The sequence below is a fragment of the Megachile rotundata genome, chromosome 12 (assembly GCF_050947335.1).
Source record: "Megachile rotundata isolate GNS110a chromosome 12, iyMegRotu1, whole genome shotgun sequence".
NCBI lineage: Eukaryota > Metazoa > Arthropoda > Insecta > Hymenoptera > Megachilidae > Megachile > Megachile rotundata.
The window spans coordinates 9429110-9445683 of NC_134994.1; the positions used below are offsets into that span (position 1 = coordinate 9429110).

General features: G+C 38.9%; 1 protein-coding gene across 7 annotated transcripts; it reads right to left on the minus strand.

Annotated features, from left to right (window-relative positions):
• Window positions 1–1850: 1850 nt before the first annotated feature.
• LOC100883023 (uncharacterized) lies at window positions 1851–13738 on the minus strand. 7 transcript variants are annotated; one of them, XM_076537885.1, is made up of 4 exons: window positions 8258–8382; window positions 8018–8168; window positions 2790–2970; window positions 1851–2529 (listed from the first exon to the last, which is right to left on the minus strand). In XM_076537885.1, the coding sequence occupies exons 2-4, from the start codon at window positions 8086–8088 to the stop codon at window positions 2302–2304; spliced, it is 480 nt and encodes a 159-aa protein (XP_076394000.1). In that variant the 5' UTR covers window positions 8089–8168; window positions 8258–8382; the 3' UTR covers window positions 1851–2301. The 7 variants fall into 7 exon arrangements, with proteins under 7 accessions (XP_076394000.1, XP_076394002.1, XP_076394001.1 ...); XM_076537887.1 differs by lacking the exons at window positions 8018–8168; window positions 8258–8382 and adding an exon at window positions 13614–13738; XM_076537886.1 differs by lacking the exons at window positions 8018–8168; window positions 8258–8382 and adding an exon at window positions 8463–8506.
• Between the last annotated feature and the right edge of the window lie 2836 nt (window positions 13739–16574).

Here is a 16574-nt window from a genome sequence, read left to right on the forward strand (position 1 = left end):
CCAGCTTCCATAGTACGAGCAACGCGAAGAAAGAGAAAAATAAAAAAAAAAAAGAAAGACGAATCAACGATTCTTCAGAAGCGATGCCAGGTGCATGAGCTGCCTTCTCACGAGAACTCGAGATTAATTTTAAGAAATCGTGATACTCGTGGAATCGGTCGAGATTGCTTTCGGAAGAAAAGCAAAACAAGTTAAATGGTAGCTTAATGCCATTCTGTAATTAGAGAACGTGTGAACATTTATGTAACGTGGGTTTCTGTTTGTAGGGGCTGAATCGCCACGCATGAACCGTGTAGGTAGAAATTCGGGGTTTTAGGAAATTGGGAAATTGAAAGTTTGGAGGTTTTGGAATTGGGGAGATTTGGAAATTCGGGATTTTGGAAGGTTAGGAAATTGGGACATTTTGGAATTTGGGTGATTGGAAGTTTGGAAATTTGGAAATTTGGAAATTTGGGATTTTAGGAAATTGGAAAATGGGAAATTGAGACATTTTGGAATTTGGGAGATTGGAAGTTTGGAAATTTGGAAATTTGGGATTTTAGGAAATTGGAAAATGGGAAATTGAGACATTTTGGAATTAGGGAGATTGGAAGTTTGGAAATTTGGAAATTCGGGGTTTTAGGAAATTGGGAAATGGGAAGTTGGGACATTTTGGAATTTGGGAGATTGGAAATTTGGAAATTTGGAAATTCGGGGTTTTAGGGAATTGGGAAATGGGAAGTTGGGACATTTTGGAATTTGGGAGATTGGAAGTTTGGAAATTTGGAAATTTGGGATTTTAGAAAATTGGGAAATGGGAAATTGAGACATTTTGGAATTAGGGAGATTGGAAGTTTGGAAATTTGGAAATTCGGGGTTTTAGGAAATTAGGAAATGGGAAGTTGGGACATTTTGGAATTTGGGAGATTGGAAGTTTGGAAATTTGGAAATTTGGAAATTTGGAAATTTGGGATTTTAGGAAATTGGGACATTTTGGAATTTGGAGATTGGAAGTTTGGAAATTTGGGATTTTAGGGAATTGGGAAATTGGAAATTGGGACATTTTGGAATTTGGGAGATTGGAAGTTTGGAAATTTGGAAATTCGGGGTTTTAGGGAATTGGGAAATGGGAAGTTGGGACATTTTGGAATTTAAGAGATTGGAAGTTTGGAAATTTGGAAATTCGGGGTTCTAGGAAATTGGGGATTGGAAGTTTGGAGGTTTCGAAATGGGGGGTGTAGAAGTTTCAACTATTAGAAATTTGGACATTTTGGAATTTGGGAGACTAGAAGTTTGGAGATTTGGAAATTGACTTTAGAATTTTTAGAAATTGTAAATTTGATCATCTTGGAATTTGGATGATTAGAATTTTGGAAATTTGGAAATTGTGGATGTAAAAATTCCACAGACTGGAAGTTTGATCACTTCAGAATTTCTAAGATTAGAAGTTAGGAAATTTGAAGATTGAAAATTTAAAAGTTTCAGTGATTGAAAGTTTCGCAGTCTGGAAGTAGGGTATTTAGAAATTTAGCAGAGTTAAAATTTAGGTTTCCAAAGTATACGAACGAAACTTGAGTTGTGAACTTAATTAAGACTTGCGAATTTGTGAACTCGAAGAATGGGGTTTGAAAGGAATATCTCATAATTGAATTGTAATACTCTTTAATTTCTTTTTCGTAGCAACAAGCATTTATTACCGAGTGAAATATACTCCGTAAGATGCACCCAACAGATGCGTCATTCTGGTGTCTAGAAATTAGGTCGTGCATTCTCGAGCCATATGCTCGAGTCCAATTGGTCCGTATGAATCTTATAATTGCAGCTGTTTTATCAACGTAAGCCGGGTAAAAGAAAGTAACATCAACCATTGATTTATAAATTGATAGATAAATATATTACTTTAAAAAGAAAAATAAAGTACAAAATCGCCGTATAATTTATTTGCATTATAATATCATTCGTTAGTCGATCGTGTATTGCACACACATTGAATAAATATATTAATACCAAGTTAAATAATCGTTGTAAAAATGATATAAAACTACCTATAAATAATACGATAACAAATATCACGTTTTTTAATCGAATTGTTAAAATTTTCTTGTTTAAAAAATAATATTGTCCCTTTGGTTTACTAGCACTGCGGACATTCGATACCATTCAGTCTGACTAGACGTCTAATAACAGGCTAATAAGCCTTTAACTTCGATTCTCAATTCACAATCATCGACTTGCAACGTTAATTTCACTAAAATGTCCTTCTGTTCCGATCGAATGAGTAAATTCTCGGTTTTCACGACAAAGGATGTCACGTAACGCGTCTCACGTACTGTCAGTCATGTTCTCGCCATCTCTGTCCTCCAAGTGTTCCTCCATCGTAACGTCGTCATCCTGCGTGTCCTCTTCCTGCATCGTTCGCAAATTTTCTACTCGATTGCTCGACTCTAAAGGTGTACTGATTTCATTTCCGTGTTCGTCAAGCTTCACCCACATGTAACGACCGGGTAGTGGTTCTTCCTTCTCGAAATCAAAGTTCCAGCGCTCCTTAGCCTGTGCACAAAACCGTGATATTCAAACTGGGGACAGATCATTAACAATTTCAAGTTAAAATTCTTAGGACACTACTTAGCAACAATTATTTTATTCCATTTCTAATTTTAATATTTACTCTGATTTTATTTTTAATTTTAATTTTAATTTTATTATCTAATAGCTAGGATTTCTGGTTGGTATGAGATAGGTACATTCCCTGTTACATAGCAGTCTTTTCTAGATATACAAGGTTGTATAAGTTTGTTGAAATTAATTACGTTTTGCCTATTTTTCCGAGCCTCCTCATAGAAACAGTTTGCAATGTTGTCCTCGACACCTGACTTCCGCCCTGACTCACCCTCGTCGTCCTCGTCATCTTGGAACAGTTTTCTTCGCGCACTATGACCTCTCCTTGCCTCTTGCATGTCGACGTTCGGATACTGTATCGTGAGCCGAGCCCTTCACAAATTTTGCAAACTTTAAAAAAACCTCTTCACATAACAAAATGATTAATTGCGCACAGTTTAGCATATGTAGTGCCTTCAGAGATAGAAGTTTGCATTGGCGTAAGCAGGTAGAAACTGGGGTGGCATTGAATTCATGAGGTATTTGGTTGTTCAATATAATTTTCAAATTCCCTGTCCAATTCTATTAGTACTCAAGCTTTAAATTTCTAAAATTCGAAACTTGCAACTTTCTAATTTTTAAAGACCCTGCTCTCAAATGTACAGTTTTCAAATTTCTAAATTTTCAGATTCCCAAATCCCAAATTTCCAATTGTAAAATCCCCAATTCACTCATTTTCCAATTCCTACATTTTCCAATTCCCACATTTCCCAATTCCCACATTTCCCAATTTCCACATTTCCCAATTTCCACATTCCCCAATTCCCATATTTCTTAATTCCCACATTTCCCAATTCCCACATTTCCCAATTCCCACATTTCCTAATTCCCACATTTCCCAATTCCCACATTTCCCAATTCCCACATTCCCCAATTTCCACATTCTCCAATTTCCACATTTCCCAATTCCCAAATCCCCAATTCTCAAATCCCCAATTCCCACATTCCCCACTTCCCACATTCCCCAATTCCCACATTCTCCACTTCCCACATTCCCCAATTCACACATTTCCCAATTCCCACATTCCCCAATTCCCACATTCCCCAATTCCCACATTCCCCAATTCCCACATTTCCCAATTCCCACATTCCCCAATTTCCACATTCTCCAATTTCCACATTCCCCAATTTCCACATTTCCCAATTCCCAAATCCCCAATTCCCAAATCCTCAATTCCCAAATCCCCAATTCCCAAATCCCCAATTCCCAAATCCCCAATTCCCAAATCCCCAATTCCCAAATCCCCAATTCCCAAATCCCCAATTCCCAAATCCCCAATTCCTAAACCCCCTAATCCTCAAATCCCCAATTCCTAAACCCCCTAATCCTCAAATCCCCAAATCTCCAAATCCCCAATTCCCAAATTCCCAAATTCCCAAATCTCCAATTCCCAAGTCCCCAATTCCCAAATCCCCAATTCCCAAATCCCCAATTCCCAAATCCCCAATTCCCAAATCCCCAATTCCCAAATCCCCAATTCCCAAATCCCCAATTCCCAAATCCCCAATTCCCAAATCCCAAATTCCCAAATCCCCAATTCCCAAATCCCCAATTCCCAAATCCCCAATTCCCAAATCCCCAACTCCCAAATCTCCAAATTCCCAAATTCCGAAAAGCCACATCTCACATGGGTCATCGACACCATCAACCAGGGTGCTCCCAAGGAAATCCTAGTTACGCCAATGATTCTTTATGGTTTGTAAACAATGTGATATGCTCCGAACGAGTTAATGCAACGCGGAGTGCGCGAGTCTAGTCGAGTGACAGCAAAAGAAAAAGAGAGATAGCGAAAGAGAAACCCGTAGCACTCTCGGCCAATGTGCCGTTGAGCGGATGTATTGGAATGCATATCACTTCCTGCATGAATGTACGGCCGCATACCGGATAATAGTTATTATTCCACGTATAGAGGAGATGAACGTTCGTATTGTCAAATCTTCAATCGCCAATAGTCCTGTAATCTTTCTTTCTTTCGTCGAACTAAATACGACGCTTGTCAAACTTTTGTGATTTCTACCTTTTCAAGCATTGTCTTCACTTTTCGGAACTCTTTGAAATGAACAAAAATTACGGAAATATAACAGTTTTATATTATGAAGAAGTTACAAATGAACATAATAAAATAATGCTTAAAAATGGGATGAAATTTTGAAATAGGAAGAGAGGAGGATATAAATCATGCGATAAATGTAGCGGTTATGTTTGACTAACTTCAAGCTAAACGGTAATCAATTATCGCGCTCGTTATCGCTGTACTTCACTGACCTATACGAGGTTGATTGACTAAAGAAAACATCACGACGACCAATTTCTTCCTCGTAAACTACCGTGCGCGACAACCGAGGAGAAAAGAAGAAAAACACGTGTTTACAAGTGGATCACATAACGGAGACATTGTGATTCTTTTCTGGTAATATAGGTTTGTGTTTTATACAGCTCCAATGAAATTGCAACGACGTCTGGCAAGGCTACTGTACGGTGTTTTCATGATGCAAAAGTTAGCGGTACTAGGTTGTGTCACCACACGATTTGTTTCCTTACGCGATCACAAACTGGTTTCGTATCAGAACTTTCGCTACTATCAAATAAACCTCGAGCTTGCTTAAGCAGCGCTGAATAATTACCAGGGCAGACGAGCAGGTGCTAATTTTCACTTAACATGCGATCCCCACACGATTACAAAGTTGCGGTTCAAAAATAGAGCAGGTGCGAATAACAAAAATAGAGTAAGTGTGAGATCTTTTTAAAATCCAAAGAATTAGGTTAATTATTTTTGGAGTTGCAGTTTTGACGGTCTCGCGTCATACTCAATTCTTAATATTATATTTATTTTATTCTCCCGGTGGATCTTGGTTCGCAACGAGCATGTTAATTCAATTGGACTGTGCGTCAGCCAACCATTTAAAGGCTAATTATTCGCAAACGCTGTCAGTCGTTAAAGCTTCACAAGGTTGCTTCTTTTCGCGAAGTTCGCCTAATCAGCCAGGATAGTAACTGTATAAGTACGAAATCAATTACTAATAACATCATACCCTTATCGAGTACTTGGTACTAAACGTAAGCTACATAAGGTACCAAACTTCACAAAGTAACTAAAAGTCCCAAAATTAGAAGTCTTGCAACTTTTGAATGAAAAGTGTATCTTGTGACGCACAGTCAACGAACCCTATTGCCACATGTTACACGGTATACCATGTTAAATGATATGTACACAAAAAATAGCACTGAACTCTATCACCTTGAGGAGATTCTGAACTAATTCCTCTCGCGAAGAAATGCGGTAGTCACAACGTGTCCAGTGGTCAAGATTCACACTGGCTATCATGCAAACGGGCTAACCGATAGCACTCACATCTTCGGCGCAACCTTCATCGTCCAACTGACTTGATAAGGATATCTCCCCAGATAATTTGCGAATTAAATCGTATCACAGATTATGGCACATTCACGATTGATAATTACGATTCAGTGGAGTTCCATTTTAGCGACGTTGCACTGTCAGCTGGCGAAAACTTGTCTCGAATAGCAACGCGATCGATAGTATAGCATCGTTTTCGTCGGGGGTGTGGACTCGCGGCAAACTACGAGGGGGTATTTTAATGCGCGCGCACACGCGCGCAACCAGAGATACAATGCGCATTCGCACGAGTATCGATATTCGACACTTCGATATTTCAAACGATATTCCATCACCCTGCAATCGTATCTCTGTCCTTATACATAGTTCTACATTTTTACTGTACGCTGCAATTAACCCCTCGGAATTGCTCGAGGCTAGCAGACCTGAAACGAGTTTCACACACGTACTTTGCACGATTAATGCAGGTTAGAAATATCCTTACATGTTTGAATTTTGAAGGAAAGCAAAAGGTGTGGATCAGTAGGATTCACCTGACCCATCAGGTAAAAATTGTAATTGTTCCAATGACCTTCATAATAAGGATATTAATTGTACAATTTATTAATGTAACTTGTCTATACAGTTTCTATCCCATTACATTCGAAAGAGTGTTACGACCTTTGAGTGTTGTGACCTTTGAGCGTAATGACTTGGAGTACACGTGACCAAGCAACAGATGCTTCTTAAAATGTCTCCTTAATTTAATTAAAAGATTAAACTACAATAACTATAATTTACCAGTTACCGATAAGTGTTCCAAAAAATCAAAATAAAGTAGTATTTACATCTCACCTAATGTACCCTTCACCCATTTAACAATGTACTAAGTACCTAAGCTCCTAAGTTCCTCTTCTAAGTCCCCTTCTAAGTACCTCGTACATGGATACAAATTTTTGACAGAACTTGCAAATTAACCTAATGTATACCTCAGACATGATATATTATTAATCCCCAGAGCTTCTCAAGATTAAGAATTATCAAGATTGCAAATATCGAAGATATTTATATGTAAATATTGATCGTTCACCTGTTGCGAAGGATACAATGTCGAGGAATTTTCTCGGCCAACTCACATGAAGAAAATAAAAATAAAAAGCGCAACGACGAACGAGAGAATCGCGTGTTGCAGCTGGTGCAACGTTTACACCGCGACTGGCGGAAAGTCAGAATAGTCACTTGCATCCCAGGTGCAGCTGACTAGCCTAGATTTTGCTTGCAGCCTATTACTTGAGAGCAATGGACGCATGCGCGAATATCCATTAAACGAATGCTTCATTGTACACTCGTTTATCCCAGAGCGTAACACTTGTTGTCATTCCGGTTGATGACATCCGTTCATAGAAAACGCCACGTTCTTCCGCGAATCGATAACGTTCCAGGCAAACGGCAGGAAAAAATGGATTGGGTCTGAATCATCGATATTGAAACTTTCTTATTTTTTACGATATATGCATAGAGTTTTGCATTTCCTGAATTTTTTTTTTAAATTAAAAATAAAACAGCTGGTGTCAGACCGGTTACACATTTGTGATGTCGTTTTTACTAAAAAAAATAAAACTTCTGGGTCTCCGTTTTATATTTAAGAGGTATGTCATCAGAGAAAATATGCAATAAATTGAACTGAATGTTTAAATAATTAACTGTGAATTATATAATAATAACTGTGTATGTCTATATACGTTCTGACCGGTTGTCCACAAAATTATCACGAAATGCAAAGGAATTAAAAATTATCTGATATCTGTTTCCAAGGAGCCACCGATTAATCTTTCGATGAATGTAATTCGAAGTTATCAGTGGGCTGACACATCGAATTATTTTCGAACAATAAAACCGATGATCGAAGAGTGATCAATCAATATTTTTAGAACAATAAGAGGTTATCTGGAGGATATATATTTGCCAAAGAGAAAAAGTGAAATGTTACCGTGAGAGTTGTATCTAAAACGACGGGAAATGGAATGTTCGGAAATTCTCACATAGGTACTTTCCGGAGAATTCTTGCGGTGGTAAAAAAGAGTTGCAGTCGAGAACAAGCTCCTCCTAGCATCCTCTTTATATTTGATTTCTTACTTCGCTCTTTCCTGATTTAATTTCATCTTCACGTTTTATAGGGCAAGATTCTCGCACCTTTTTAACACACGCGTATTTTTTATTTTAAAAAAAGTCTTTGATAATTATGTTGACATAGAAGAGGGTTAACTTGTAAACGAGCCAACTTTCAGTCCAAGAAATCTAAGCCCGTAGAAAAATTCTTGATCAATCTATACATGGAAGTTGAGCATTTGGAAAGCGTCCAGGTTAAAGTTTGCAATGTTCACAATGTGTAGCTAAACGTTTGGTGCGTGTGATCGGCATGAACATGTCTCGCTTGACGAGCGAGCCTGATTAATATTAACGCTAGAGTATCGAACCGTTACTAACCAAAAAAAGAAGAACAACTGTAAACGCATATTTCTTTTTCGCACTAAGCCTCGAAACTCCCGTTCGAATTAGTTCCAACTGGATAACTATTTGTTTCCTCCGTCGCTTTCGCCCTTGAAAATTTCGCAATCGAGGTATATGGTCCAAGGTTATTGAAAGCGCATGAACTATGTAAAATAGATGTACTGTTATAATACATTTTGAAGAGATGTAGCGACTTGTATCAATAAAGTCAAGATAAATAGATTAATTTGGGGGGTTGTCACTTGGTTCAAATTTTAATCTTATGATTTCTCAAATTTTCAAATGTCAAAGTTTGGAATTTCTGAATATTAAATTGCTGAGGTTCGAAACATTAAAATTTACTAATTTGCAAGTTCTTATATTTCCAGATTTCTGGAACTACACCCCCCAAATTTCTACATCTCCAAATTTTTGCACCTCCAAATTTGTACACCCCCAAATTTCTATATTCCCAAATTCCTACATCCCCAAATTTCCACATTCCCAAATTTCCACACCTCCAAATTTCTACACCCCTATATTTCCACACCCCCAAATTTCCATACCCCCAAGTTCCCACACCCCCAAATTTCCACACCCCCAAATTTCCATATCCCCAAGTTTCCACACCCCCAAATTTCTACATATCCAAATTTCCACACCCCCAAATTCCCATACCCCCAAGTTCCCACACCCCCAAATTTCTACACATCCAAATTTCCACACCCCCAAATTCCCATGTCCCAAAGTTCCCACACCCCCAAATTTCCACACCCCCAAATTTCCATACCCCCAAGTTCCCACACCCCAAATTTCTACATATCCAAATTTCCACACCCCTAAATTTCCACACCCCCAAATTCCCATACCCCCAAGTTCCCACACCCCCAAATTTCTACATATCCAAATTTCCACACCCCTAAATTCCCACACTCCCAAATTTCCACTCCTCCGAATTTCTACACCCCCCAAATTCCAAAATTTCCACTTCCTCAAACCCCCAAATCGTGAGAAAATAATATTCACAATTTTGCAGTGTCTGATGAATTATTTTTTAGAATAGGGTAAGAAGGTTAACGAGTGAGATACGGTTCCGTGACTGCATAGAGATTATTTCAGTACAAATACATTGTGCGGATATCAAAATCGCATTTACCTTGAACAAGTCCTTAACTCGGTTCGTTATCTCAGTCGTATTAATTGCATAGCTTTTTCAGTATCGTTCGAGTGTATCGTGTCTTATCGTCAGTCCATTTTAACCTTGTTTAATATTATCAAACAGTGGATTCCGTTTAATATTTGAGTGGTCACCGTGTTGACGTCGAAACGATGTTGCTTATCCGAACATGCAACGCGTTTATCTTGCGGACTTAAGTCGCTTCGAACAGAATTGACGTATCGATGACAATCGTTTAATTCACGGTTATCGATTATCGCGATAAATTTTTATGAGATCGAGTGCAGTTAATGGAATTATACATCGAGTGATCATATCTTTATTATTTCAAAGAAATGTTTTTCATTTTGAAATGTACTTTGTAACAAATTATACAAAAATTCTGAACTTGTATTGTCCATCATTTGCATCGTTCGTTATTGATTTATAAAGCGTTACGAAAAAATTCAGGAAGAATAAAAGGAATTGTATGGCGTTCATGAATGGAATGCATATTCATTCATTCCTCGAGAGCAATCGCCGATGCACGTGTAAATTTCGACATATGCTAAAATCTTCCGTGCCAACTGTCGCTTCCTGCGTGTATCCACGGACCTTGAAATATATTCTCGCGAAAAGAAATCACCTCGGTCACGCTTCGTTCAACCAGGAAACTCGTATTAAAGAAAGTGGCCCGTAAATATAGGAATGAAAGGAAGGGATGTCTTCCCGGTTCTTATATTGCGACCAGGGGTTGACATTCTGAATTTCCTGTGTTTTAACGGAATCAGTTAATAGAATTTTAATTACTTTTATTATTACTTGGGGACGGTTGATTTAATGACTCGAAGGGATACTGATTCGGATTTTGGCGTTAGTCCGTTGCGAGTTGATTTAATTTGTTACAATTTGGGGATTTGGAAAAGTGGACATTTAAGAATTTGAAGATTTGATAATTTGAAAATTTACAAAGTGGAGGGATAGAGAATTTAAGTATGTACTAAGAAATTAAAAATTGGGCAATTTCAAAATTTTAGCATTGTACAATTTTTGCATCAAAAAACTTGATGTAAAGATGTCTTCCAGACATCCATTATGTGACACTATACGCATGACAATATTAAAATCCCTTTCCCCAAATCCTACAATAAAATACCACAAAGTTTCATTCAAATCCTTTTTTCCTCGAGTTCCACGTATCAGCACAGATTTCCCTTTTTCAATCATCGTTATTCTTTTTTCGTGAGGCGTCTGTCCTCGGTTTCTATAAATGTCCCGCCCTAACACGATGTCGAGGAGACAGATTGGCCGCACGTGAGACGACGCTCGCTTTCCTCCTCGTGACTTTTCGTCCCTGGAAACACGTCGGATGAAAACGTCCGACAGGAAACATACTGGAGGACGTTTGGAATCGAACGGGCCCTCTGCAACGTTTCTACCCACAGACGTTTAAAACGAACCGGCCACGCACGAGAAGGGAGTGATTTTAAGGGTGTCACCAAGCCGTACAGTCTGCTCTCTAATGGATGGGGTTCGTTGCATTTATTTCCCTTTTTTTGTACGGATGACTCGGTAGATTGGGGGACTGCGTTTGTTTGACTTTGCCGGACTTGTACAAAGGAGAAAATGAGCAAACGTGTTTTCATCGGGCTGAGGTATAGATTGAACGTAACCCTTTGGAGAGACTGGAGGGGTACTTGTGAATATTATGAACTAAATTTTTATCTGATATTATTTGTACTGCAAGAATAAGGAGATAAGCTGTCCCTTACTTTTGTGTGTCAAGTATAATTTTGTAACATGAATTGAACTTAGGTTAACCCTCTTGTAGAGTCTCAAGGGTCAACGGTACTCTTGCATGTCTCGAACTGAACTTTTAATTTGGACTTATTATTTGTGCTATTATTAAAATAAGTTCTTGCTTTTCCTTACTTTCATACATCCATCAAGTACAGTTTCACAAAATGATCGAATGTAGGTTAACCTTTTAGTGAGACTGAAGGGGTAGTTTTCATGTTCAAAAATGGAACTTGTATTATTATTTTGCTGTTTAAAGAGAAATTCTTGCTTTCCCTTTCGCCCGCAAATTTATGATAGAACGGTAATCCGAAAATAGGTTAAACGTAGAGTACTCGGTGTTCGAGTTTTCCGCCGATTTCACGGACGAAAATAGATTCACGTAGGTCGCGGACGCAGCTGCGGATTTCTATCTACTATTTATTTCGTGTTCGCGCCTCGTTCGTCCATTTGAGGCAGGTCAGTGACGTTGTTCGCTGCCCACGTATCGTGTCACCTAACAAACGACACTCTTCTGCGACGACGTTTTTCCGTCGCGGAATATACACAAACGTATAAAGGAAGTCGTGAATTTTGCAAATTTTACGATGACTCTCCGCACTTTTTACTCCTACACCCACGGACCTTCAGACATATGTTGACCGTTCGAAAATCGTGACTGGACGAAATTAGCTTGGTTCGATTCGATCTTGAAGTCATCCCTTAACTCGCTAACGCAAGTGTCAGAAAATTTTTGTGACGCTTTGCAGAATTATTTGTTAACATCTACGTTATTGTGGTTCAATTCATGGAACGATAAAGACGATGAAGATATATTTTTTTATATGGGTCAAATTATGCTGTCTTAGAGTTATCCTAACTTCTGGATACTTGATGGTATTGAAATCAGTATTTCACCTTGGTGTAACAGAGTGTTCTTGACCAATACTTCCCTTGATTTCAATTTTTAATCTCTACTTTCAATTTTCAATATCTACTTCCAATTTTACACTCTACTTTAAATTTCGTAATTTTGCGCTAAAATGACGATACTTATCAGGGTTAAGAAATTCAATACGGGAACATGTCGATGGGTGCGTACATATTGTTCTACCCACAATGACAAGCCCCGTTGGATACTGTTTTCGTGAAAAGATATATCGCTAGAATAAAGGGGAAAGGTGTCTCCCCGGCACTGTGGGTGCATTCAACCTGTCCGGAATTTAAAACCCTCGCACAATAACCTCACCTTTCGTACGCAAGAGAAATCCAAGACTCGGCTTGTGAACTCGAGGAGCACAGGAAAGGCCAAACCAACGATGTAACGTTACACTGTTAAATCCCGTATGAAACGCTAGTCACCAAGTACGCTCATCTACCGTGAGTTACCGGATGCAGGAACGACCGCAACACAGGATCTATGGTTAAGGGATGTTTCTTGTCTGGGATAAACGGTACTCGCTTATTAACCTTAATATGTTGCACGTTCTATTTCTATTTATTTGCTACTCGATTTCAATGTCCTATTCGCTCATTTCGGTGTTTAATTAGCTCTTCATTCTTTATGGGAGATATTATAGGGAGGTATTATAGGGATAAAAGTAGGTATCGAGAGATGTAGAGATATGTAGGTGCAGTTAGGTGTAGTCTGCAGATGTAGAGATTCAGAGTAATTTCAGAGGATATTGGAACTTGGGGATGTGGGGATTTGAGGATGTAAGGATTTAGGTAGATTTACAGGTAGATGTACGGAAAGGGATAGAAATTTAGGGACGTAAGAATCTGTGGATGTAGTGAATTAAGGGTGCAAGGATGTGGGGATGTAGGGATTCAGGATTGTAGAAATTTAGTGCATAAGAATTTATATATGTAAGGATTTGGAGACAGAAGTGTAAGTCAACGAGTAACTAGTGCAATCTAGTGTTATGTAGATGTAGTGATTTGGGGGTGCAGAGATCTGGAGATGAAGGAATTTGCAAATAGATAAATGCAGAGATATCAAAAATGTAAAGATTTGTGTCATATGAAGATCTGAAAATATATCAATGTAGTGATCTACGAATTCAGAAATATTCAACCCCCAATTCGTTCACCCATGACTTATTTTAGTTATAATTCTACAAGCTCCATCGTGACTTCAACAGAATACAAGCTTTCCATTTACAAAATGGTAGAATCGAAATTTTAATGAAAGCGTTGGAGGAATGTAATCTCACCTCAACGTTGCAGCCAGCATGTCGATCCCTACACGCGACTCGCGTTTGTCAAAGAGGTTTTTCGCGACGGGTACCGTTCCGCGCAACTTTACCGCAATAACTGAAGCTTCTTTGGCTACTTTACGAGGTGCAGAACGCCCGCAGCGCTTCTACGTTTTAAGGCGCCTTGCGTGCATCGAACTGCATTCCTTCCATACGCTTAAATCCATTTACGTGTATCTATTTATAAGCGAAACAACGTGTATCCCTCTACTCCCATGTGGAGGCTTACAAACTCGTGCATGGACCATACGCAGAAACACGCGTGACCGTGTGTGCGCTGGGATTTAACCTACGGAAAGGAAGTCTATTTCCGGAAAAAGAGGGAGTTGCTCGAAAATGCCGAGGAACAGCCGGTGTACAGTCTCTTTGGGAACAAGGCATTTCGTCATTTACTATCTTTTAATGTGGTCTTAATTATTTTATCTTAGAGGAGAAATTATTTTCTAATAGGGGAGGATAGGGTAGTTAACCTCATATTATTAATTTCTTTGATAAATTTATTAACAAAAATGATGAGATTGTCGCCAAATGAGATTCATCTCTATGTCACAATAGATTCTAATTTTAATAAAAATTTCAAAATGAAATTTGAACGTTTTGAACTTACATTATCAAATCGTGTAAAAGATAGAAATGTTATACCCTTCACAAACGTTATGTAAGGACACATTTCACTGTCCGTTTACAAGGAACGCATTGGTATCAAAAAAGGTTTAAGAGCCCGCGAAATGCATTAACGGAACTGGCGTAAGAACGTCCCGGCATTTCGCGATAAATTTAAAACGCTTCTATCTCTTAGTCGAATCGTAGCATTTCTTGACCACTTATCTTAAAGTGGATGCACTTTCGGACGAGCAATCGAAAACTGACCGGCTTGCTTTCGAATGATAATGTACCTCGTGGTCGTAGCTGAATTTTAAGTGCTAATCGTTCTCTTCGTGTCGCAAGCTCGGTACAAGCCACTTTCTAGCCGAATTCCATGCTATCTGCATTCTTAACGACTTTGCTGTTTCTTCACCTGTGTTGTCAAGTTTCTATGAAATTAAAACCTATTTTTAATTACTCAAGATTTCTTAAAATATTCTCGAATAGGATAGCAAGTATATAGACGTGAGTATAGGATAGCATAAAACTTGCAACGATAGCATACAATTTTTAACTCCAAAAGGTGAAACAGTAGGTTGGAGTGGTTGGTACAGTGTTAAGAAGAAAACGTGATATCGATAGCAAATATCGGGATATGGGTTCGTGTTCGAATCGCAGGGCGCAGTGCAAACGTTGGTGCACAAAGGGAAGAAGGCTAACAGGCGTTGAACGACTCGCGAGGCAGTTTCGAAGGCAGTGGTACGGAACGAGGGAAACACAAACGGACAACACTCGTTTTTTCGCTCTTTATATTCAGACTGGAAGTGATTTCACGGTTCGAAGGACCTATCTTCGGCCTCCAGACAGGATCTAGGCGAGGCATCCTGCCAACGAAACCCCTCTTCGGAAACCTCGCCTCCTAGCAAAGCGTTGTACTGCCCGTTTATATCCTTTTTATCTTATTTCCTTCGCTATGTTCTGTTTCGTGGACAAGGTACACTTGTCGTTAATGGGGCAACTTTCGCACGCCATCGACAGCGCACGAGAATATAACTCCCTCGTTCGTGGTATGAACATGACACGGGACACGTATCGCGAGCCAACTGTAATTAATTAGACTTACGCATTAGAGTAGCGCTACTTGAACCATTTGGGTCAAGCGAGTTAGAATCGTCTCGCAAGTTAACTAGCTTCTTTGTGTGGAGACTGTAATTTCAGCGTTGGCACTTTGCGTTAATATTACGTTAACACTCTGGTACTATAATTTTGAGCTCTAGAGTTAAACTAATCGTAACTTGGCACTCAGACACTGTAAAGTAGAACTTCTAAAATTTGATGCTCCAACACTCTAATATCCTAGCACTCTCTTTTACCGTTTTAGTATTTTAATATTAATCATCACGTGGACACGAAAAGATTGTCTAGGAGTGTAGGGTCCAGGATAGATTGGAGACTCTTCTTGGAATAACAAGTTGTAGGGCAGGTGCAATAATCGAGTTCGCAACAAAGATTCCCACAATGGGTCCACCGTGAGAGATAGATTGGAAGACGATGGTCGATGGTTCAATACGGTTGGTCAGTTTTTGCGGTAAGTCTTGGTCCATCGAACAGAGGAATCGGAGTAGAGGTTACCGTGGGACATCTGTCCTTACCACACGCTAGAGCATAAGTTTAATCCTTGCAAAAATAACTACAAACTTGCTCTTAAGCTTTCTCTGTCCCTTTACTAGCCTTAGACTTGACCTTCTACTTCTCATGAAGACTTAGAAATCATTCACTCCATCGCTCTAAACATGTATCCACTCCTGTACATCAAAGATCAAATTTGAAGGATTAAAGGTACCAACCTAACACGCGTACCTTCTCACGTAACCACAACCGATAACTTATAATAAGTAAAAGACGTTAATGTTTCTGACAATAAACGTTATTGGAAGAAAATTGGAAGAAAGACTTAGAAATCATTCACTCTATCGCTTAATACTCTAAACGTGTATCCACTCCTGTACATCAAAGATCAAATTTGAAGGATTAAAAGTAACAACCTAACACGCGTACCTTCTCACGTAACCACAACCGATAACTTATAATAAGTAAAAGACGTTAATGTTTCTGACAATGAACGTTATTGGAAGAAAATGATAAATGAAGTGTCCATTGCAAACGGTTATGCAGACCAGTTTCCGTGAACCCGAATAGAAAAGGGTTCAGACTAAGGTCCACTCGATATGAATGTCCTTTAATTAGAGTAGCCAGTTGGTCCCCTCGTGACCCGTGTTTACAGGGTATTAGTTAATATGGAGACCATAGGGCGCTACCGTTGGAAAATGAAAT

What these genes read in the sequence shown, in the direction of transcription:
- LOC100883023 (XM_076537884.1), bottom strand. Translation starts at nt 7,220, where the DNA reads ATGCAAGTGACTATTCTGACTTTCCGCCAGTCGCGGTGTAAACGTTGC. An exon ending in CATTGTATCCTTCGCAACAG is followed by an intron (nt 2,971 to 7,065) that starts GTGAACGATCAA and finishes AAATTTGTGAAG; the next exon opens with GGCTCGGCTCACGATACAGT. An exon ending in CTCGGAAAAATAGGCAAAAC is followed by an intron (nt 2,530 to 2,789) that starts GTAATTAATTTC and finishes TTTTGTGCACAG; the next exon opens with GCTAAGGAGCGCTGGAACTT.